Genomic DNA, 23,387 nt, shown 5'->3' with positions numbered 1-23,387 from the left:
GATCCAATTTTCATGGCATACACAGCAGAGAAAGAAGAGGAGAAGAATCATCACTCCGGCAGACAGAGGAGATTTATGCCAACTGCAAAAACATCTCACACAAACATAAGAAAAGATGATTTGGTTCTTTCTTAAGAATGAAGTAATCAAAGCACAGGCCTTTTATTTGCAGCATAGACTTTATTTTCTCTGTGCTGGTGAGACATGGAAGGTCAAACTGGCTGTGCTGGGCACTGCCTGGGCTGCTTTGTCAGGACAGTGACGTGACCCTGGCTGTGTTGGTGCTGTATTGCAGCCTGCAGAGTTACCCTACCCCTTAATTCATATGCAGGATTAGAGACTATTTGTCCTTCTGCAATTGAAACACTTTAACCTAGTAGGTGGACTCTTAAGTATCAATTTTAGAACGGCTCTGATATGTAGAATGGAGCTGCATATGTTTACGTAAAGTTAATTTGGTCTGAGAAATCTATGTGTATGAGAAGCCTATGTGACAGGGTGAGAAAGAAAATGTGTTTGATGTTGTCTTCGTTCATGGTTTTTGCATCTCAAATTGAGAACTCTATAGAATAATAAATACCCACGATTTTCCACACAGGAGGTGTTATTTTGCTGCCGGGCAAGCAGTACTATTCAGCTGACAAAAGCAAATGTATCAGGGCTCCTTGAACCTAGATTTAAAAGTATGAATAGCAGCTTGGTATCTGACAGCTTTGTGGTTTTACAGGCTTCTCGCCACAGTAATTTCAGTGTCTTCTATTTGGGGATGGAATTGAAGTGTAGTCCCTGCTCTCCTTCCCCACTCCTTCACCCTCTCCACTCCCCCCATGCCCAGAAGAAAACAAAACATGAAGACTCTGTCACTGTCAGGTTATATTTAATAATTTATTATAAGGTTTATTTGCGCAAAAAATAAATGAGAAACATGGAAGGTATATGAGTAAATGATGCAAAGCAGAAGAAAGCATGACTGAGAACATTTACAAAACAATACACATACATATGTAGTTGTATGTGTGCATATGTATATATTCTGCTGAAACCTACAGAAGAAATCACACAGAAATTGAACAAACAGACAAAAAAAAATAAATCCTTAAACTAGGAGAACTAGAAGGCAGACCTGAGAATTAGGATCTATGCATCTTTTGGCCTTTTACAAATCTGCTGAATTACTGAGGACAGAATCCCAGTAAATGAAGGTGTTACCATGACAGCTGATAATCATCTATATCTGCATACTGCAAACTGTGTGCCTGGCCCACCTATGCCTGATTCCACTTCTCTCTTGAAGCATATGTAAAAATGTTGCTGGATATGGTGTTTGGGATTTTTGTTTGGTTTGTTTTTTTTGAAAGGGGTTAGTGGCGAAGGCATCATGGGTCTGTCTACAAATCAGGTACCAGTTCTGCTTGGCTGGCTAGGAAGAGCATCACAGCCTGACAGTGAAAAGCACATTTTGCACAGCCTTCTCCAGTGGAAAGCTTCCTTTACGTGCACAGGAAAATAGGAGCCTAGGTTCTTCTGAGAATAACATGGACACAAGGCTTCTCTTCACTATTTGAGCAACAGTAGCATCATGTGGTTATCCTACACTTCAGCTAAAAATCTAAAATCCTAAACTAAAGTGTCCTTTCAAATTATGCTCAAGACTTAAATTGTTTACAATGTCACATACCATTAAAAACATCTTGTTTTGGTTTTCTGTACTCCTGAACAAGGACACGTTGCAATGGATGTTTGCTTTTTCTTTTAATTTCACTTGCTGAAAGTTTTCAGATATACAAATGCTTGAATGTGAAATTGATGAGGATACACAGAACTGTACTACTAACAAGTTGGTTTATTTCCTGAGTTATCAAATGTCATAGCAGATAATTCTACGTTGTGCACAGCCTTACAAATGAAACCTTGTAGCATTGGGTCATTTCTTATGATCCCCCTGATAGTAAAATGCCAAAATGATTATGTAATGGATTTGATTACACTAAAGTTCTCAGTTGGAATCCTGATACACAAACATCCATAAGCTGAGAATATGGTTTTACTGCTTTTAGAGACAGTCAAAATACATCCCTGCTTTACTGAGGGTAAAAAAAGGGGAGAGGTTGAGGTTAAATATCTGGAATACCAGATTGTTTTGATTATTTGTGGTACTGCCCTTATTTCTTTTCTCTCTTGGTACTTTCAGTTGTCTTTTTGAAACAACTCCTTATTTTTGAGATTTGAAGAGAAAACAAAATCTGTAGTGCACTCCTTTGCAGGTATTTAATCTGTTTTAATTCAAATTCCGTAAACATATTAGTTCTATCAGGATAATCCACAGGGAAAATCACATCACACATAGCATAATAAGAACAACATTTTTTTTTTTCAAAAAACAATCCCAAAACAACAGCTTCATTTTTGTACCATAGTCATATCAGTGAACAGCAGCTGAACAAGTGACTGATACAAATTAAAACCAAAAAGAAAACAACCCCAAACTTATCAATATTCTCATTGGTTTAAAAACTAGTAGGCTACACACAAGAGAAACTTTGAAAAGCTCAATTTGAAATGCAATATTAGAACTCTTTAAATATTTTATGAGTCTAACAGGTTGGGACCCAATAAGAGTTTGTTTGCTGTTTGGATTACGTAAATAGACTTTCCAGTGTAAACAAACCGCTGTTTATTGCTTCTTAGTTTCAATATTTCCCATAGATTTGTACTTTCCTTTTGGAAATTTTTTCATTTCTTTTGAATAAACGCCATCAACTGTAACTTGGAAGTTTTCTATTGAACAGTTACTGTGCTATTTCATGCTGCACCACTCACTCAAATAGTTAAGAGGGAGGAAAACAGAATCAACAAAGCAAAATGACACAACCATGGATAGCAACCAGCTCAGCATACCATCTAAACTATAAAATAATTCTGTGGGCTTTTTAAGGTCTTAGAAACTTTGCTGAAAGGAAATAAATATAATAAAATGTGTTGTCATTAAAACTGAGCATTAAATACCTTGAAGGGTATTCTAGGGTAACTACCATGTGTGTGATTTGACAATGAATATATGAGATTCAAGAAAAGTAAGACCTTTTCCATAATAATAAAATTAATCTATTTTCATTGGGTCGAAAAGGAAAATGTTTAAATTCGATGTTCAAAGGAATATTCAATGATTAATAGTACAACTAAGTCTTTAGAGGGTGTAAACTCACATCTCTTTGAAAAAGACTTCTGAATGTAGGAAAGGCAGTCACCAGAGTTTGGATCAACAAGACAAAAAAGAAACAGTCTATGAAAGAAGGTGAAAGTTAGAAACTGTTATTTTCTTTATTCATTTCAGATACATTCCTTTACCTTAAAGAACTTTTCTGACTGAAACATGTTCATGATACTGCTCCTTCTGTTAGTCTTCTGCTCTCCCTTGGCTGTGCGTCTTGGGGTGAAACAGTGTTTCTGTGAGGAAACAGGCTGTTTTAAGGGCTGGACCCACCAAGGAATGCAAGAAGCTGGACTCCTCCACCCCCCCACACTTGGCAGGGTAGTTCAGCAATTAACCCTCTTTCTGACCTCCACCTGACCTAAATTCCCAGACACCTTCTCTGTTAGGTGCCTAAATGTTTTCAAGAAAGGTCAGAAACAGCTTGTTCTAACTATACTGTGCAACTTAATCACCTGCCTCCTCTCCAGGTCTTATCCCAGGACTAGGGGACAGGAGGAGAGGACCAAGGAAACGCAGCAAGCAGAACAGCTGAAGTATAGCTGCTACCTGCATTTGTTAGTTTACTCCTGAGAGATCCAAATAAGAAACCTTACTTCAGAAAAAGGAAAGATTTCAGATTCAGAGGGTTGTTCAGAGGATTGATCTCACTACCAGATTCATTTCTAGGGGTGGGATTTTTTTGGTTTGTTTGGGTGCTTTTTTGTCTGTATTTTTTTAAGGACGATGATTATTATTTTTGTAATCATAAAGACATCAGGGTACCAGGACTCTGATTTTCAAAATCTATTTTTAAATCTTACGTGCATCGTGCTCCTTTAAATCTACTCTGTTATGGAGCTCTGTGAAAGTCCAAATCAATGGTATTTATTTACAGTAGCTGAAACTCTGCCTCAGTGAGTACTCCCTAGTGCAATTTCCTTCAAAGCTGAGATGCTCAATAGGAGTTAATCCTCTAAACAGCTTTGTAAGTCTGACACTAAGGGTTATTTCCAAAACCAACCTGTCTGTCTACAAGAAAGGTGCTAAAATGCTCTTTTAGGCTGCAGACCCCAGGAGTAGAAGCTATCCGCCACCTTCTCAGACTGCATTGTTTAAGGTGTAAGTAAGGCAACATAAAAGACATTCCCAAAACTCACACATTCCTGGGGAACCGTTTTGGGCTAGAGCACAAGACACCTTCACAGCTGTGCCTCCCTGGGGTGTGGTGTCAGGGGGTGTGTGGGCTCAGGGTGTGGGCTCACTGCTCCTTTGATATCTCCTGCGAAAGGTTCCACCCCGAGGCTCGAGACCCACAGCAGTCGTCCAAACACTAAACTGGACCGGGCTTTTCCCTGTCACATGAAATGCTGGTTCATCCTGCATCATACCTGCCAAATCACTTAGGAAATGGGATACCCTTCCCAGTTCTCTCCCAGCCTGCATCAGACAAGCAAGCATGCCCTCCCCCCTGCCCTGTGAAGCTGGCCTCCTGCACAGAAACAACTCATATTTTAAGGATGAAGAAGAGCCTGCAGGGCTTGGTAGGATACTCCTCCACCAAGAGGGTTCTGCTTTTGTCCCTAAGGTTTTTTTGTTCTTTTCTAGCAGTACAAAGCATTGAGCGTTATGAGAAGAGGATGAGCATCTGGATAACCATGGGATAAACAAGTGATGAGTTTGCCAACACTTCCTGTAAAGCAGGGGAGCCTCAGGAACATTGAGATAGCCCCAGCTGTGTGAGCTCAGATGCTGCTGGGGCTGGCTACCACCATGCCACAGGACTGACTAGTGCCACTGCTCTGACTTATTTCTTGGCCCTGATTAGGCTTGATTTATAAAGCTGTGGATTTACCTTACTATCTGTGCTGTAGTCTTGCAGTTATATATCCCTACATACAACTTAGAACATAATGTTTGAGCTAGAAATACCCAAGGAAATGTACAAAGCTATCTAACACAAGTTTCAAAAGATTACTTCTACACTATCCACATTGTTAGCCTGAATAGTTACCCAACATAATTAATATGAATTACTAGCCATGGCTGACATATTTCTTCTAACCTTATGCTTACTTAAAAAAGAGAATTTTGTAGTTTTAGAAAAAAAGCATCTCAGTGGTTCTAAAGGGTATTTAACACCTCTCTTAACAGCTTGTTTAATTAGATTGTTACACTAAATAATTCATTTGTTGCATTAACCTATAAATTTTATAAAATTATTTAAGTGATCAATAGCTTATCATACTAAGATATAAACAAAAGCACAGTATCTTTCTTTATTCTTCAATACCTTTCTCTGTTTGTGCTGATGTCTACATGTGTAATTGAAGAGAGGAATATATGTTAGAAATATTTACATGTATTCAAATTAATCTCTGCTAATACCCTTTTCTTTCCTCTGAAATAAAACTGTCTTAAGCAGATACTTATTATTTTCTTTGAAATGTCTATAATTCACCCAACAGTGGTAGAATGGGAGGAACTTTCCCACAGAACTCTGTCAGAACATTTTGTAATTAGAAGAATAAAGGTTGAGGACCTCTGTATGTACTTTTATGGATCATAAAGGAAGATATTGCTTTCATCCCAGAATTCAATGAGCTGTGAAATAGTCTAAATCATATTTTTGACAATGTCTGGCTGCAGTAAGTTCCAAAAAGTTGTGTGATAAAAATGGTGCTGCATTGTGCAAAATACTGTTTTTTCTATACTGCATAATGCATGTTAGGCAGCCGGGTTAGGGAAAATGAGCCCAGCACTCCTCAGTCCATTTGTTTAGAGTAACTTAGAGCTGTGAATTAGACTGAACACAAAACATTGTTTCCAGCTCCTGATAAAGAAGGAGAAGAAGAAGTTGAATGCTACAGAATGTGTTTTGCACTCAACATGGCCCACTGCTGTGTGCTTAAATGTTTGCTAATTTCTCCTCATCTTTTTAAAGATTACAGAATCTGGTTTTATTTTCGTTGATTTCTTACCACATTTTGCACTTCTTTTCATAAATTTCTCCACCTTTCTATAATGATGCTTTTCAAAGATGTAAAAAGAAATAAAAGGTTAGTGTGTATCATTCATTGGTAAGAAGTCATGACACTTTTTTTCATGTATTTTCTGTTTTTCCTTGTAACCATCTAAAATCAGAACAATTACCCAAAAGCAGTTCTGGATATCTCCTGTCACAGCCTATCATCTATGGAAACTCAGGAAATGTGACAATTAACATCCACAAGGATAATTTTATTTTATGTAATTTATTCTAAGTATAGGAGCAGTGATGAGAATAAATGTTTAACTGAAAACCTTGTTTTGGTTATTGGTATGGAATTGCCAAAACAGCCAATTAATTTTGTGCTATTTTCTATGCCCACTCTGTCTTGCTATCATACAATTTAAAAAAAGACTGAAAACAATGTGTATCCTAATTAAAAACTAATTTCATTCATGTCAAATACTCTCACAGGAAAAAAGTCTGCTGTAAAATATATTAATGCACTTGACAATCCCAGGATTTTAAGAGAACATGGTAAAACTGTTGAACCTCACGAGGATTTCTGTATCAAAGCAACAAAAAACCCCAATGAAATTCATTCTTTGGGACTTTAAATGTGGTATTTTAAAAGCTTAACTTCTTCATATTAGACAGCCTATTACTTTTTGACCTTGCATTCAGTTGAAAAGGAAATATTGTCTCCATTACAGCTTGCAATATTCATAACAACATGGACATTTTAAAATGCTGTAATTATATTTAATCATACTTAAACCTCAGTTACTTTCATATCTGTTTTAATCACGTCTGTAAAAATCTGTCGAGCTGCATATGGATGTAAAGACCTTTGCAAAGTGAAACTTTTATTTTCTTCAATAGCACCGGTTCACCAGCAGATTCTAATATTTAGGTTTCTAAGCATAATGCAATTTAAATAATTGCTGGACACACAGGCCCTTCACTCATCACCTTTTACTGTCTGGTAAGGACCTGGACAGGGAGACAAACTTCTTGTTACAACAAGGGAGTCAATATTCTTTGAGCTTTCTTTCATTCCACCATAAGCCTATCCTTGTTTCCAATATACCTCACCTTTTTATCTAAAATAAATAGTGAAGAGCATTTATTTATAATATCAAGAACAAACACACCACCCTTCATGTAGTGCAAGAGTTTATAACTACAGAACTCATATATCCAGCCCTTTGATTTTAAAGTTTTGTCACCACAGTGGCGTTGCACAGTCATTATCTCCTACTTACAAAACACAGGCAGGCATTCTGACCAGTTGTCTGTGGTGAAAAATGTAAAATTCTAATACATCCTGTTGTGTAATATGTGTGTTTGGAGTCACAAGAATTTGGATGATGTATGGAAAAATGAAATTTTCCAGTGCTGTTGGATATATTCTTGTAATCAAAGAGCAGATTTTCACACTTTTTCCACTGTTCGCTCTATTCTGTGTGTGGATAAAAGCCACACTTATTCCTTTGCAGCAGGTATAAAAAGGAGCCAAAATACACTGATATTAAACACTAAAGTAGAGATTAATTGGAACTCATGACTCCTTCCTTTTTAGTATTTTGTAAATAATTCTGTATTTCATGCTAAAATGCACAGCCATTCAAGACAATTATATTTTCTAAGAAACCACCCTGTAGTTTCTAGGCTACCAGATGAAAACTAGCACATGTCACTGGTGAGCTAAGTCTGAGTAGAGGTTTATATGCTACAGGCTGATGGTCTTTGTCAGTTCCTAGAGATCAAATATCTCAAAAAACCCCTACTCCTCATAGCATTGTCTGTTAGACTGGAAAGCTGAATAAGCCTGAAGTTACTTCCTTTTCTGATAAATGCAATACATAGATATGATTAATGATTGACCTTTTTTTCTCTTTGCCGTAAGCAGGTAAGGGTCTTCACAGATTGCCCGCACTTAACAACTTCTAAATAAATGGGTGCCTGAAGGCTGTATTTTGTACTTGAATTATTGCTATAGACAGCACTTTAAAACACTTTTGCCCTCAGATACTCAATTTCAACCCCTCTTCCAGCAAAGCCTTATTAACTTAGAACAAAACTTGATTATAGTTTTCTGCATCCCAACAGGATTTCTATACATGTGTTGTGGAATGAAGTATTTTCCCAAAATGTCAAGGTAGACTTCTGACAAAACAAGAGAGCAGCTATTGTCAAGGTCTCAACAAACTTCTTTGGTTTGTCAATACATTTTCAAGCTCTACTTGTAGCTTTTGTGGAACAAAAAAATGAAGAAAACAAACCCAGAAAAACCTTCCAAGGACACAGAACTTGATACATGTGACCACAGAACTTGATACATGCCTGCCACAAAAAGTAACGCCTAAATATTTCCTCAGTAAAACAACAAACTCCCTGCTACAAGATTCTCCTTTCTTTTTCTTTTACACAGGCAGATGAAATTGTTTCAGACGAGTATACTCACACACAATTTAAACTATAAATAATGACATGCAGCCATTTAAAAAATGGGACTATTCAAGTTCCTTAGCACCATTTGATGATTTATTAGCAGTCTTTAGATTTCACCTTTTCTGCACCAAGTGACTTCAAAATCAAAAGTACCAGCATGCTTCAATCTATAATATTCACAGTTAAGATATATTAGTAGCTATATTTAGTAATGCTGTGTGTCATTGGTTCATAGGGGTGAATATATTGTTATCAAAGAGTGATTTAAAAAAAATGTAAATCACAGTTACAGTTATATATTCATAACACATCCTCAGAACCAGAAATGAAAGCGATAGATTTATTCTATTTCTTCTATTTTATAATGTACTAATGCTAAGTTCCATTTATACCAGCTGCACCTGGTTGCCACTGAAGACATTTTGTTGCCCTCCATCTCTTCACAGCTCATTAGCAGAAAACAGAGCAACTCTTGGGTCAGGAGAGGATGTATTATCTGTGTGCCTTGCACATGAAGAAGGCCGAGACTGGAACAGGGTCCCCTGGGGTCCCTGGGTCTATTTAAAAGCTGTTGTAGTCTCTAGGCAAGCAGCTCTACCAGGTGTTCCAAAAGAGAGTTTTCCTTCTGGTGGAAGCACTAGGAGCTGTACAAAGTAGTCTCAGTGGGGCATCACTTAGGTTATCAACAGGCATATGCCAGGAATTAAAGCAATTCCAAGAAAACAGAATTTTCTGGCAAACTGTTGTCAGTGTCTGCCTGGTTCTCATGGAGCTTTTCTGAGGAACATTTGTGGAAGCTATGTGAATGCACTGATGTTACAGTGATATCACCTGCTCTTCTGGAGTGGCACTAATGGCCGCATCCAGTGGCTCCTGAATACCTTTGTGCTTCAGGTTCCTGGTTTTCTTAGACTGTGTTACAGTACATTGTGAAGTTGCACCCTCATTTTCAACTTCCAGTGTGCTTGTGTTTCCTCTCTACAAGAAATAGGTTCCCAACAGGTCAGATTTGTTTTAGACTGGTTGTGTGCTGCAGCTTTGTTCAATTTTCTGTGTGCTGTATGAGACCTCACAGGTATTTTATAAATGTATGAGTTGAGAGGATGGTTGCATTATGCAATGAAAACAAAATATTTAGTAAAACTGCTATATATGGCCATATATATAGCCAAAACTGCTATAATGCCCCCTCCCTCCCTTTTTTTTGTGTGTTTTGTTTGAAAATAGCATCTACATTTTCATTAACTTGACAATATTCAGGTACTGCATAGGAAGACAAAGCCATAGACAGCAACTGTTCCCCAGGGAACGAAAAAAGAACATTATATAGACCTTATGCTTTTTATTGAAATACAGTTGAAGCACTGGGTTCAGGATTTAGATAGGTTCTTAAAGTATATGGACACTGGAACTCTAAAGCAGTTACGATATTCTCCTGTTTTGCCTTTTCCCCACTTTTGAACTATGTAGAATATGTAAATATTAAATAACTAGTATTCAAATAACAGAGGAAAAAAGATACTTGGACACAGCATTGAAACCTGTAGAACATATTGAAAACTTAATCTAAGGAGTTTCAAAGAAAATATTTATAATTTTAGGGCAAGTGAAAGAATCCCAGTTGCAAAGGAATAAAAATAACAGACCATTTCCCCAAGAGGCAAATATTTGGCAAAGCTGCACTGAATAACAGAATTACAGCAGCAGAATATCTATCCTTCTGTATCACATTTTGCATTTAACATTTGCAAACTGGAAATCTTTCCTAAGCAAAATGTCAATTGAATCTTTTTCTTAAATGAAAGTGTGAATGAAGCTTCCATGATGGGTACAGCTCTGGGAGCACCATAGGTACATTGTCCTGACAGCATGGGAGAGCAGTTTGCATTTTAGCTCATCAAAATACTCTCTGTAGGGAGCCATTCTATTCCTGAGTATGGCAGCACTGTGAGAAGGAAAAGAGGTAGTGAATGAGACCAGGAAAAAGGGGAAAAATAAATAAAGGTGATTGTGGTGGGGTAGAAGTGTTTCATTCAAGTGGATCACGAAGCTTTTTTATTCAGCAGCTGTTCACTGAGGTGTAGAAAGCTGTAAGTCTGCAAGGTCTCTTAGCTGGGAAAATGGTTGGAGAAAAGCTGACCATACTGTATCAGTAAATGTTAATCAAAAGCAGAAGTTTCTTCCATACCTTTTAATACATATATATATAATGTGCATATATAAAACAACCCAACAGCACTTTTTTAGTTAAATTATAGTACATAAAACCAATTGTTTCATTGGAAAAGTCTATGTGTCTTCTCCTTGATACATTTCCTCAACCTGTCCTGAGAAACAACCAATCCCTCTGGTAATCATGGCAATAGTTTCACACTAGGAACAGAACACAAAGGCTGCTCAGATCATGTAAGAGGGCCGATTTTTCTCCTCACAATTTTGAACATTTCAGGGCATCACGAGGAGTACATAAATATTTGATAACAGTTACAAAAATCTAAATGTTCAGGATAGATAAAATTTATTCCCCAGTTACAGGTATGCCTTCCAACTTATTCCCTCATTACTGATTACAAACACACCTACTACAGTTTGTTTTTTAAATACGTCTTCCAAAGACAGAAGATTTCCATTGAGAGGTACTCATCCTCCTTTTGAAAGCAAACAGATGCTTGACACATGATCATACAAGATACAATGTGCATCTGAAACAGAAATCTGAGAAGTAAACACAGAAAATCAAAGTAACGCTGACCAGAAAGACAAGACCAGAGCTCAGCTCTACCATGTCTGGCCCAGCTGTGGCACGGAGGTCGCCAGCTGGGCATGTGGCCCACTTTTATTTGTTTGAAGAACAGTTTTCCCGCTTTTTAAAGTCAGGCTTGCAGGCATGGTTACCTAAATAATTTGTGAACAAGAAGACTTTGCAGCAGTTCTGAGGACAAGACTGTGCTGCTGATAGGGATGCTCACAGGTCTTAGGGGTGTCATGAGAATTGCACGTGTAAGGGATGAATTTGTGCCCCAGGAATTTAAAATTAGAGCCAGACCAGGCCATAACCTTACCTTAATGCATCAAACCCTATTCCCAACAAGACATATCAGCCTGCTACTCCAGTACATGTTGGTATCTGGCTCAAAAAACACCCAACCACCCTCTAGGGCAGTGAGTGAACCTGCTTGGATCTGAAGGTGACCCCCGCAGAACTGATGCTGCATCTCGAGTTGGAGACATTTCAGTGACTCCAGCGGGAATTGTAGGCTGTGGCAAGGACCTACAAAGTTTGTGGGTGAAGACAGGCTGGCCTGCTGGTGGGGGTGGGAAGGAAGGCCCCAATGTCAAATGTGCCATTGCATGGAGCCCCAGAAGGAACCTTCTCCGGTCATGCAGAAACCTTCACACCAACCAACACAGTACAAAAGGAACAGCAAAATAAATAAATAAAGACTTAGCCTCTGCTTCAGGGAAGCCGCCTCTCCAGGTTTCCACATTGGCGGAACCCGGCTGGAGCTGGTAGGCATCAGTTTTCACGGCAAATGGTGGGTGCAGAGGGGGCCAGTGGCTCCCCGGTCCTGGCGGGAGGCTCCAGGCTCAACTGTCCATCTCGGCCGGCAGCCCCGGCTGTCATTGCACCAGCCCCGAGCCATAGCTGAAGGCGTAGCTGCTGGCCAGCGACAGGGACTGCTGGTGCTCCTCACCCTGCTCTGACGGGTAGCTGGGAAATGTCTGCGCCCGGGACACCTTCGCTGAGCCGAGGTTGTGACCTGGAGGGGGGAGACGTGAACACAACAGATGTAACTGGGCTTTGAAGTCTTTCACCACGGACACGGACTCCAGTGGATTAACTTTGTACTGCCCCACGGTGCCAGGGTGCCTGGAGAGCAGACTGGCTTCATTGGGACCTTCTGGGGCTGCAGAAGAGAGTATTTCCTGTGGCTGAGGGCACAAGTTTGTGACAGATTCCCAGCAAAGGCAAACAGGTCCCAGACTCAACTCAGGCACAATTTAGGGTCAGAATTTTTTTCAAAATTTCAGAGTGACATTTCTGTATATGTTCTACTTTATAAGTCTTAGTTATGTTAGTTAGGACTGACAAATAACTAGTGCACATCTTTTTTACCTGAAGCACTGCTCATGTGGTGAAAGTAATTCCAGGGGTGTCAAAGGGATTAGTCCCATAAATCCCACTTCATTTACTTACTGTCCTTTGAACAGGATACCAGTTTGTCAGGTAAACACAGCATCATTGTCATTCCAGAATGAACTGGAGGTGGGATATGGTGCACATGGCAGAATACTGGTTGGAAAGAGGATGTGCCAGCTGCTTTTTCAGATGGGCTTGTGAATCTCATATAACCATTGCTTTCATCAGCAAGATGGGAAACCATGTGTGAAAAGCCAGTGATGAAACCCAGGTAACCCTGATGACCTAATTCTATAATCTGATAATTTTCCTGCCTCATATTTCCTTTTGAAATTGAGATTTAATTAGTAACAAAAAATAAACTTCCAAAGTGCATAACTTCATGCAATGTATATTCTCTTATTTTTTTGGAAATGTATAGTGAAGGTTGGATTCAAAATGGTTTTACATAATGCTTTTAAAAATGTCTTAGTACACTTTTTATCTGTAGGAATGCAAAATCATATTTTTTATGTCAACCATGGATATATTAAAGAATAGCTGCAATGGCATAGACTCAAATACTAAATAATTCAGCTCATGCTGAAATGTTTCAAAAGAGTTAGCAGCTTTCTAGACTGGCCCAGTAGTGCTGGAACCAAGGATGATGTTCACCAGATTTGGGAAAACTTTTCCTAACTTGCATTTGGAAAATTTTGCTCATAACATATTACTGACTTCCTCATGAAAAAATGATTCACCATGATTTCCCCTGAACATGAGACTATCAGAGCAATGGTGGGACCAAGAGAAGAAAAAAACCAACTAAATGAAAAACAGAATAAAAGGTATGTCTTAGTGACACTGAAGACCATGAAACCAGCATCTGAACTCCCAGTGGCATGTTAATGGTCATAAAATCCCTTTCACAGCACAAGCAAGCAGGATGATTTTTTAATGTGTATTTTTACTATCCATTCATTGGGTTAAATTGACATTGGCTACCAAAACTTGACTGAGATGAAAGGTTTAAATGTTTTTCTGCTTCAAGAGGCTTTTGCATCAAACTGAATTAAAGTGTATGGTGGCTGTGAGCTCTGAGATACAAAGTAGCTGATAATGTTTGTGAAGAGTCTTAAAAGTTTTATTGCTTTGTCCAACTTTGAACCATGATATTAAATAAGGCCTTTATTAATTTTTTACTTTTATTTGGGATTACATCACAATTACTGTCACTTTATTTCTTAATCTAATGCACACCTAAACATGAGAAGATGAATGATTCTAGATTTTAATTTTGTGTTCCAAATCCGCCACTTTCGCTTCTCAGGATGTCAGATCTTGCTTTCCTTTTACCCAGAAGCTAGATTCATATGTATTTTAAATGCCATAAGGAACTGCTAAACCAGGCACATGATTTCCTATGTAAAATTTGTCTCCTTCCTGCTAATAAAGATAAATAAAGTATGTCAAGGTATAATTTTCCTTCATTCTCTTCATGTATTTTATCCTAAGAGTATAAAACAATCCCTGTGACAACGAGCAGGAGTAAAGAGACTTACCAACCAAGGAGTTCCCTAAACTCAGGCCTATTTGTGTAATGTGCTGTATCCTGTATAATTAATTTTAAGTCCACTTTTGTAGAATAGAGCAGCTTTAATACAGTGGTGAAGAGTGCCCCTAACACACTAATTCTAGCCCCTAATACACTAATTTCTACCCACTAATTTCTAGCTAAGGAATTCAGGCAGTCTCTTATAATGTGGAAGATTAATTTGAACCTATTAGGGTTAAAAAGGGAATTAAATTCAGGTCTTTCATTTCATCTATATATGCCTCAAAAGCCAGCACATCCCTTGCTGTTCTTTAAAAGAAAATTTGTAGATGCTAAATGTCACAACAGGGCTGATTTTTGCCATTCTGTAAGTAAAGGGGTTAAGGAGGAGAAGTGACTTCTCCTCTCCTAACTGCTAGGATATGGAGTGAGAGAGAAGAAATGCGAAAGCTGTGGGTAATAGAAAATTTGTGTTTGGAAAGAATGGATCTAGGCAATATGTTTACTTTCAACTTAGGTTTTTAAAAAAGCACTTAACTATGTTAATATACTTCAATAAATGAATAAAAACATGATGGTGGCAAAATAATAAAATAGTCCAACGGTTCCAAGTTGGCTGAAGACTTCTAAGCAGTAAATTTCCAAAATTTAGGGCATTTTTTCAGCTTTTTGTTAAAATTCTGCATATCAGATACCAGAAATTATAAATTATAATAGATTCTTTTAGTTGCATTCCTAAATATTATTTTAATATTCATACAGCTGATCAGCCTTATGGAGCCCTAGGTGCTGCAGTGTCTCCAAAGTTACACTTTCTGCCAGCAGTAAGGATTTTGAAACTAAAGATGCAGGTAAAGTTTTTGCAGTAAAGGATAAAAGTTCCACAGCTTTCTAAATTCCTGCTTCAGTCATATACGGGCTTTAAGAGGTTAAGAGAGAAGCAGAAGCAGAAGTAGAAGCAGAAGAAGCAGAAGCAGAAGCAGCAGAAGAAGCTGCAGAAGCAGAAGAAGAAGAAGAACAAGAAGAAGAATGCTTTTAGTGGATTTTGCAGCTCTTTGGTAACACAGCTGCTTTTAAGAACACGAAACTAACTCTTCCCTACAACTCTTCTGAAGTCAGCATAAGATGAATTTGATTCACACAGATTTCATGACCTGAAGACACCAATAGAGCTGGGGGAGTTTTTTTCCCATGGCTTACAGAGGAAAAGTTGCTTTTTTTTCTGCTCTAGGACAGGACCTTGGAAACATAAGTATTATTCAGTCTGCTTCATCCTTTATTCAAATTTACTCTCAGGATTATAGAATGCAATGAAGCTGCAGTCCAAAGCAATTAGGTATGAATGATCCATCAAGAAAACTTAATGTAACCCAGCAAATGACGTTAAATTAGATTTTTCCTGATCTTAATTATGTTGGAAGCAGAGGCAGTATACACAAGGATCTTATTTCATGGCATGGTGCTTATTTATAACAATTCTTTAGAGGAAAAACCCAATGGTTTCCTAGTAACAGCAGTGACTGATGTACATATAAGCAGATCGATCACAACTTCTGAGAGAAAACTTGCAGTACTCAGCTAAATGAAAAGAGAAAAAAAGGAGGAGAAGAGATCCAGGGATAAGCTCTAAAAGCTCCCTTACTGCTGCTTATTGGGAGATGTTTCTGTTTCAGATTTGGAATGCAAATTCTTAACCAGAAGGCAGGTGCCAAGCCTTTTTCTTTTCTAAACGAAATAAAGGTCACTCTTTTCTTTTCCAATACAAGAATTCAAGGGATTCTCATCTGATGTTCTTTGGTTAGAGCACTCATCTCTGATGTACAAATCCTGTATTAAAATTCCCCTCTGCCTGTGCGTAAGGCTCGACATTACACTTTCTGTGGAAAATCAGCTGAAAATGTTCCCTTTCTGCTCTGCACCCACACTGCTGTTCACTGTCCCTCAGTCGCGCCACTGAGACTGAAAAGCTGCTTTTCAGACTGAAGCACTTTGGTCATCCAGTTTGCATGAGCCCTGCAAATCTCTGTACTGGCAAAGCTGAGGAGCAGGAACAAGAGCCAAGGGGAAGAGATGGCAGGTTTTTTCTCAGGCTGATTTCCCTGGCAGATGGTTTGTTTGGCGAATGATGACCTGGGAGCAATGTGCCACCAAATGCCATCGCCACCAGACTGCTCACAGCTCTGATGCAGGAGCACTATTGAAACCCTGTGACTAAGCTTTTCCTGAACAAGATCTAATAAGTTTGTTTCTGCAGTACACTGATTAAAAATTAATAGAACCAGAGACTCCTGTGTTTCAGCTTCTGTTGCAGGCCTTTAATTACCTCATATGAGATAGCCATTAGGTAAAAATAAAGACGTTTGCAGCTGCGCAGCAAGCTTTCATCTGGGATTTCTTAACCTCTGAACAGATGACTTTACAAGCAAAAGCATGTAATTCTAATGCATTTCTTTTTCTAGGTAAGAATAATAAATGTATTTTCAAAAATAAAATCTGACATTTCCATTTCTGAGATTATGAGCACAAAATTGAAGTCATTAAATTAAAGCCAATTGGATATCTTTATTAGTATTGTGTTCTGTATTTGGGAGTCTCTGAGACTTTATGATTGCAAGAGATCTGCAATTGCTATAGATGTTTCTATAAATGCTATAGAAAAACATGCCTGCTCAAAAGAAATTTCTATGAATCAATCAGTGCAAGCTAAGAATAAATAAAGTGAATCACTTGTTCCATTGTAAAGCAATCGTTTCTTTTTAGAAATATTAATTGGAAAATTCAGTTGTTCACAATAAACAGAACAGTCTGGGAAGCAGGCAAACAGAGATGATGAAATTTTATCACTGCACAAAAGGATAGTGCAAGAAGGTAGAAAAAACCCAATTAGCTAACAGATGTTTCAGGAATGAAATGTTAGGAAGAAGGAGTTAGTTCTGTATTGTTTCCTCACACAATTCTCACAGGACAATATAAATGCAGCCTTTGAGCCAGAGAAGTCCCCAAAACCAGTACCAGTCTTTAATCTAGATTCGTGTTCTCTGAGGACTTTCCCAGCAGCAGTGAAAGCTCCTATTTATACCAGAGGAGGCCCACGGACTGCACTGAGGATACTGCTTGAATAGGGAAGCTTGTCTCAAAGTGCTTCAACCTCTGATATTCTTTGCAGCATTTATGTTAAGACACAGGAAAAAGTGGGAAAGGGACTGTAGTTATGTATTGAAAGCCCACTAGTGAAAATTAAACTCTTACTGAAAAGAACTAAATTATTACCACTGCTTGTTTCAGATAGAAGCTTTTATCCTCTAAGAGCTTTTGTTGCAAAGAAAGAGACTCCATATTTTATTCTGGATAAAGAAAACATTTCTCCAAAAAAACCTCGTACTTCAGTCTCAAATCAGTTAAGTGGCTATTATTGCATCAAAAAGGATACTTTCATTTAAGGCAGAAAATAAATGATTGCTGCTATCCTATTTATAAATTGATACTGGTTAAAATTCTGCCAACTCTATTGAATATACAGTGTGTTCTATTGAGCTACTGATGACAAAGCAGCTTTTCCTTTTCTGCTGTTAGATGATTGGAATAACTGAAGCAAAGTTTCATAGCAGGACAAACCGCTACAAAGCAAAACATTTATTTTGCAGTAATGATGCGGTTGGATTGGAAGGGCATTAATTGGTACAGCAGTTATTATGCTGTCACTCACAGAAAGATGCAATGGAAGGGAGCAGATGGAAACTGAAAAATAGCAAAAACTACATTACAGCTTATTGATTTCCATATACTTATTGAAAGTGAAACTGTGGGCCTGTTTCAGTTCCAAATAAAGAAATACAAATTTTCCTTTGAATTTAACTACAGTTGGAATAAAAACGCCAGGGAGCACAGCTGGGCTCCAACTTTCATATATTCTAAAATAATTTTGGATTTCATTTCATCAAATATATATATCTTTCTGAAGGGAGAGAGAATATCAGGAAATCTAATTTTTGAGACAGATTTTTAAGAAAATGTTTTAGTTTATTTATTAGAAATACTTTTGAATAAAAATAATTTAAATTGATAATAGAATACATAGAAAATATATAAAGAGAGTGAGTGACAAAGTGTCACCCCCCCCATTTAAAAATATTTCCTTTCCATTCTTGATTGAAAAACATTTTCATCTTCCTTAGAATTTGAAATAAAAATAGGAACTTTTTTGCTGTACTGCATCAAGATTAGTAAGTACTTGAGTAGCTATATACTTGTTACAGAACCCTATCACTTTCCACAACTGGAAGACTATTATTTAACTTAAAAGTCTTTGGCATTGTCATTAAGTTTTTCTCTAGAAAAGAAGGAGCTCTACATGTGCATGCAGAAGAGACTGCAGGATTGCCAGTTTAAAACCACTAAATTTACAATAAGTTAAATTTTTGAGTACGAAGAAAGAAGTTTTCAACATTCCAATTTTGGCACAAGAATTCTGGAGTTTCATGAAGAGCATGTCAATATTTTGAAATACAGAAAAATAGTTTCAATACCTACAATGTGATTTGCTTGTAAATATTATGCACAGGAAAAATGAGCATTATTTTGTCTGTACCCCTACCTAAAATAGCAGGCATTTAAAAGGAGTACCTTGAAACATGTAATTAAAGCCAATGTATTGACTGGAGGCCAGGTCAGCTTAATTGCTGTTGTGTTTTTCTGGGAAGTGTTTTTAAATACTTGCTGTCCTGCTGCACTTAACCTGTGAATCACCTGCTTAGAGTACCACAGGCTGATGTAGCTCTTGTGGTAGAAATATTAGAACATCAACCACATCTTTCTCCAAGATGAGTAGGTTTATCTTGCTGTTTACTTTTAATTGGTTTCCATTAGGATTTTTTTCCTAATAATGCATTTATGTGTCTATACAGGGAGGGGACAGACATAAATCCCTACTACCTAATATCTTCACCTAGGAGAGGGAAAAGTAAGTTATTTACACATCTCGCATTACCCAATAGCCCTTTCCCTTCTTGCTCATAATCCTGCAGCCAAAATCTGACACATATTTGGAAAAACTGATCTGTTTTACATATTACACCTCTTTGACTTGTGCTCTTCTATTTATTTTCTATAACTGTAAGCCTACATGCCTGAACTTCAAGGAGATTAGGTCAAAGAAAGTGGACCAGTAATTTTTGTAGTTTTGTGCTCTGAGCCAATGTGCAGGTAAACACAATAAGCTTGTACTTAGCTCTCTTATGTTGTCTTCCACATACAGACCACAGCAGTCCTTGCACAGATTAATTCATTTTGCCTTTGCAGCTTTTTACACTTGTGCTAATGTTGTAGTACTAAACCAGCCTTCTCTCACCCTCGGCCCTGAGTCCAGCTCTTTAACTATGCCAACACAGTTGAAGGAGGCTCAATCATGTTCCCACTTGACACAAAATTAGGCTAAGGTCCAACTTTGCTTCAAAACAAACATCATTTTCCAGATGAAGGCTCTCAGAAAGAACAATTTCTGAGTTTGGTTTCATGGATTATACAGAAGTGAAATTTTCTGCAGTGATACTTTGAATTTTTAGTTTATTGATTTTAAAGTATTTTTCAGGGAACCCTGATAGCCTGGCATTGAGCAGCCCCATCTTGCAAACCAAACTATTCCATTTTGCAATACTTTCTTTTCAGCCATTTTTCTTGTGAGAGAAAAAAAAATCCTCTATTTCTTTTCTAAATCAGTTAAAGAAAGCATTGAGCTTCTCTTCCTGACTCACACTAAGTCAGGAGAGTTGCAGTTTTCTCTGAACCATTACACAGATGATCCAAATTTGTGTGTATGGAGAAGTGACTATGGTCAAGGATTTTGTTTCGTACTGAAAGATACAGGCATCACGACCTTGAAGAAAAGCTTTTGAGAGGATATGTGGGCAGTTTAATACTAAAATGTATCAAAATGTCAGCAAGCTAATTAACAGCAAATAAAATCTTGAATGAGTGCCCTAACAAAGCTACCTTAAAAGGCTGAGTACTTTGTCCAAGGTGGCTAGCATCCCTGGCCTAATTTATCCTTTAAACCACAGGCTCATTCGACCAGAAACTAATATAAAACCTAATATAAAACATCTCCACATAAGTTGTAAAATCGAGGTTTATAATGAGAGTATTAGCTGTTTCTGAACTTGTGCCTGTGCCAAGTAAATTTATTTCATTCACCACAAAAGTAAACAAAGACTAAGTATTTTTATACATAATGCATACAATTTCACTTTACTATTCAAGCTCAAAACTCAATGAACTTTTAAAACAGAAACTTCACAAAATAGACATTCCATGCTGGTAACACTAAGGAGAAAAAAAATAAAAAGGGAGAGGAGAAATTTCTGCAAGTGACAATTTCCTTCACTTCAAGGAACATTTGAATGAGATCCAATTGCAAAATGCAAGAAATAAGAAGAAAAGAATGCTCTGATCCTAAGTGTGTATGGGAAGGGCTAAAGCAGGGGGAAGAGACAACAGCTAAGGAAAACTCCAACAAGAAAATTATTTTAGTGTTTATTTTTTGTCACGGAGACATAACAAACCAACAAAAGACAATACTCAGAAAAACTAACCTCTGCCTGGGATAATTGAAAAGTAGGAAGAATACAAAGCTAGTGAAAACAGAAAAAAATGTGAAGGATAGATAAAATTGTGTGGATTGAATTACTTTTTCTTAAATAATTTTATGCTGTGTCTAAGTAGGTAGAGGTCCACACTTTGCTGTCTGCTTTCAACTCCTGGGTAGAGCATAATGTCATTATGACAGCCAGCTGATGGTTGATCTCTCAGCAGAAATAGATTTGGAGTATAATTTTCATTTACATCCTTTCAAAGTACATTTACCAGAATAATTTAAAGCTGGTAGCTATGTATGTAGTGTTATCATCAAAGTGTTCACTTTTCCCTTCCTCAAAATGTTTATGTTGTGTTTTTATTACAGCCAAACTAAATGCTCAGTCAAAAGAGAGATTTTGTCAGATAGACTGTTATAAAATCAACCTCTAAATCTATTAGTGATGTAACAGAAAGCATCTTACTGAAAAATTCAATGCAAAAATGCAAATTTATACATTGCATATAACTTTGATGATAAGGAATATGCCACTGTTAAATATTTATTGCATTTCAAATCATGTTGACATTTCCCCTTGGATACACTATTCCAGAAAATACTATACAGACCTGATGAAATTCTACTGATACTACAGAGATGGAGTGAAACAGTGAATTTGTAATTTAATATTAGAGTATCTAAAGTGAAATGAAGGAAAAAAATTACTTACATCCATAAAAAGTGTGTAGTGTGGAGATAGTACACTGCCTTTGAAAAGGGGCTGACTGATCAGCAGTGTTAAATCTTGTGGCTGTTATAATTCTGCTGATCTTTAGTGTGGCCAGTATTTCCTTGCCTGGTAGTATTTTCATTATAAACACTCCATTCACAAAGATTTATCACTAGCCTATAAAAAAATTGCCATAAAATGAAACTCAGCACATGAACTCTGAGAACAAAGTCAGAGAGCAAATTTGGTCTGACAGGATGGACGGAATATGTTTTTCACCACATTTTTATGTAAGTAAAATACAGCCTTGATTGGGAAAAAAAAAATAGAGAAAAAAATTGGCAGGCAGTATAGTTTACATTGCTTAACACAGGGAAAAATGTGAATGAAGGATTTATGCCAGCTTAAATTGACAGATATTCTACAAAAAGCTATATTTAAAAGACAATTTTATTATGCGAGTATAATGTGAGAAATATATACATATAAAACATAAAGTCTAAGACATTCAGGTGCTACAGCTGAGCCCTTCCTTTGGTGCTCCCAGGCAGTTTCCTAGCACACCTGAAGAGCCAGGGAAATAGGGAGATAAATGCTAGCAAAACTAACCCTTATCAAAAACAAACACAAAAAAGGCAAATCAAAATGCAAAACATGTCTTATGCACGTTCGGTTTTCACTGTGGAGTCAGATATGCTCCTCTTCTGGGCTGCTAATGCCTGGCTGTTGGAAATGGTCCTGAGGTGTAACAGGACCATCATTTTAGCATCAGCTGTGCCAGAGATTACCTCAGCAAATGGTTGCACTGCAGACTCAGTCCTGTTTGAGCCATGCTAGAGTTTCTCGCTGCACAAAAGCAGCAAATATGTTTTTAATCATATTCTTCTACCTCTGTTAAAGAACTCAGAGACATCCCATTACTGCACTTCCCTAGAGGTATCTGAGGACAAAGTGCTGTTCAAACTGTAGACAATGTCCTCCAAGAACAGGAGAAGGTCTTGGACTCTGGTAAAGTGCCTCTCCTTAAAAGAATTTTGTATTTATGTTGTAACACAGGGAATTAGTCTTGCTTATGTGTATTTTGCTGGGAAGGGAAGGAGGAGGGTGGTTTTTGGGAGGTAAAAACATTTCCCAGTTTGATAAAATGAGTTATTTTAACTGACTAAAGATTATCCATTTTTTTCCTGCCACCAATGAGAAAAATTCAGAGAAGATCTCACATTAATATATGCAGGCATGAAACACAGCGTTCAGAATGTCTACTTTTCAAAATCTACTTTTTTACCTATACGTTAAAAGTATTTATTAAACCATTTGTTATTCAGATTTAGGCTATGAAATTACTTTCTATGAAATTGTCCTTAGAAATATTCCTTAGAAGACCTTAATGTTATTTCAAGCTGCAGCTAGATAGTAATAGTAGATGCCATGTAAAAGTGAAATATTGTATTAACTGATAATTAGCTCTCTGGCAATATTAAAAAGTTTCCTGAAACACTTGAAGGCAGGAAGACCTCTCCACCAGTTCTAAAGGAGAAAGGAATTTTTTTTTAAAAGTGCCATTTGAAATTATAGACTGTCATTAATAAGACTTGAGACCGCAGGCACAGTACACAAAAAATACAGAAATGGATTTTATGACATGTATTTGATGTCTATTTTGAGGTATTAGGTAGTAGCCATTGCAAGTGATTGAAGAGTTTATTAAATGGATGGAAGAAAAGAAAGGTTTCTGTCTGTACTGAGTGTAACAGCACTCTGAGTTCTTTTGTTCCTTGCAG

At 37.4% G+C, this 23,387-nt stretch overlaps 1 protein-coding gene across 1 annotated transcript in view; it reads right to left on the bottom strand.

Moving 5' to 3' along the window:
- Positions 1-860: 860 nt before the first annotated feature.
- Positions 861-23,387, bottom strand: part of DOK6 (docking protein 6) — a 170,079-nt gene continuing 147,552 nt past the window's right edge. Inside the window, exon 8 of the mRNA XM_017729439.1 lies at positions 861-12,394. Within this exon, the coding sequence (XP_017584928.1) occupies positions 12,255-12,394 (140 nt within the window). The 3' untranslated portion in view covers positions 861-12,254. The remainder of the gene's footprint in view (positions 12,395-23,387) is intronic.

This window comes from Corvus brachyrhynchos, unplaced genomic scaffold (assembly GCF_000691975.1).
Source record: "Corvus brachyrhynchos isolate BGI_N302 unplaced genomic scaffold, ASM69197v1 scaffold331, whole genome shotgun sequence".
Lineage (NCBI taxonomy): Eukaryota > Metazoa > Chordata > Aves > Passeriformes > Corvidae > Corvus > Corvus brachyrhynchos.
Note: the sequence above shows the minus strand (reverse complement) of the source record. Positions and strands in the feature narration are given on the sequence as shown.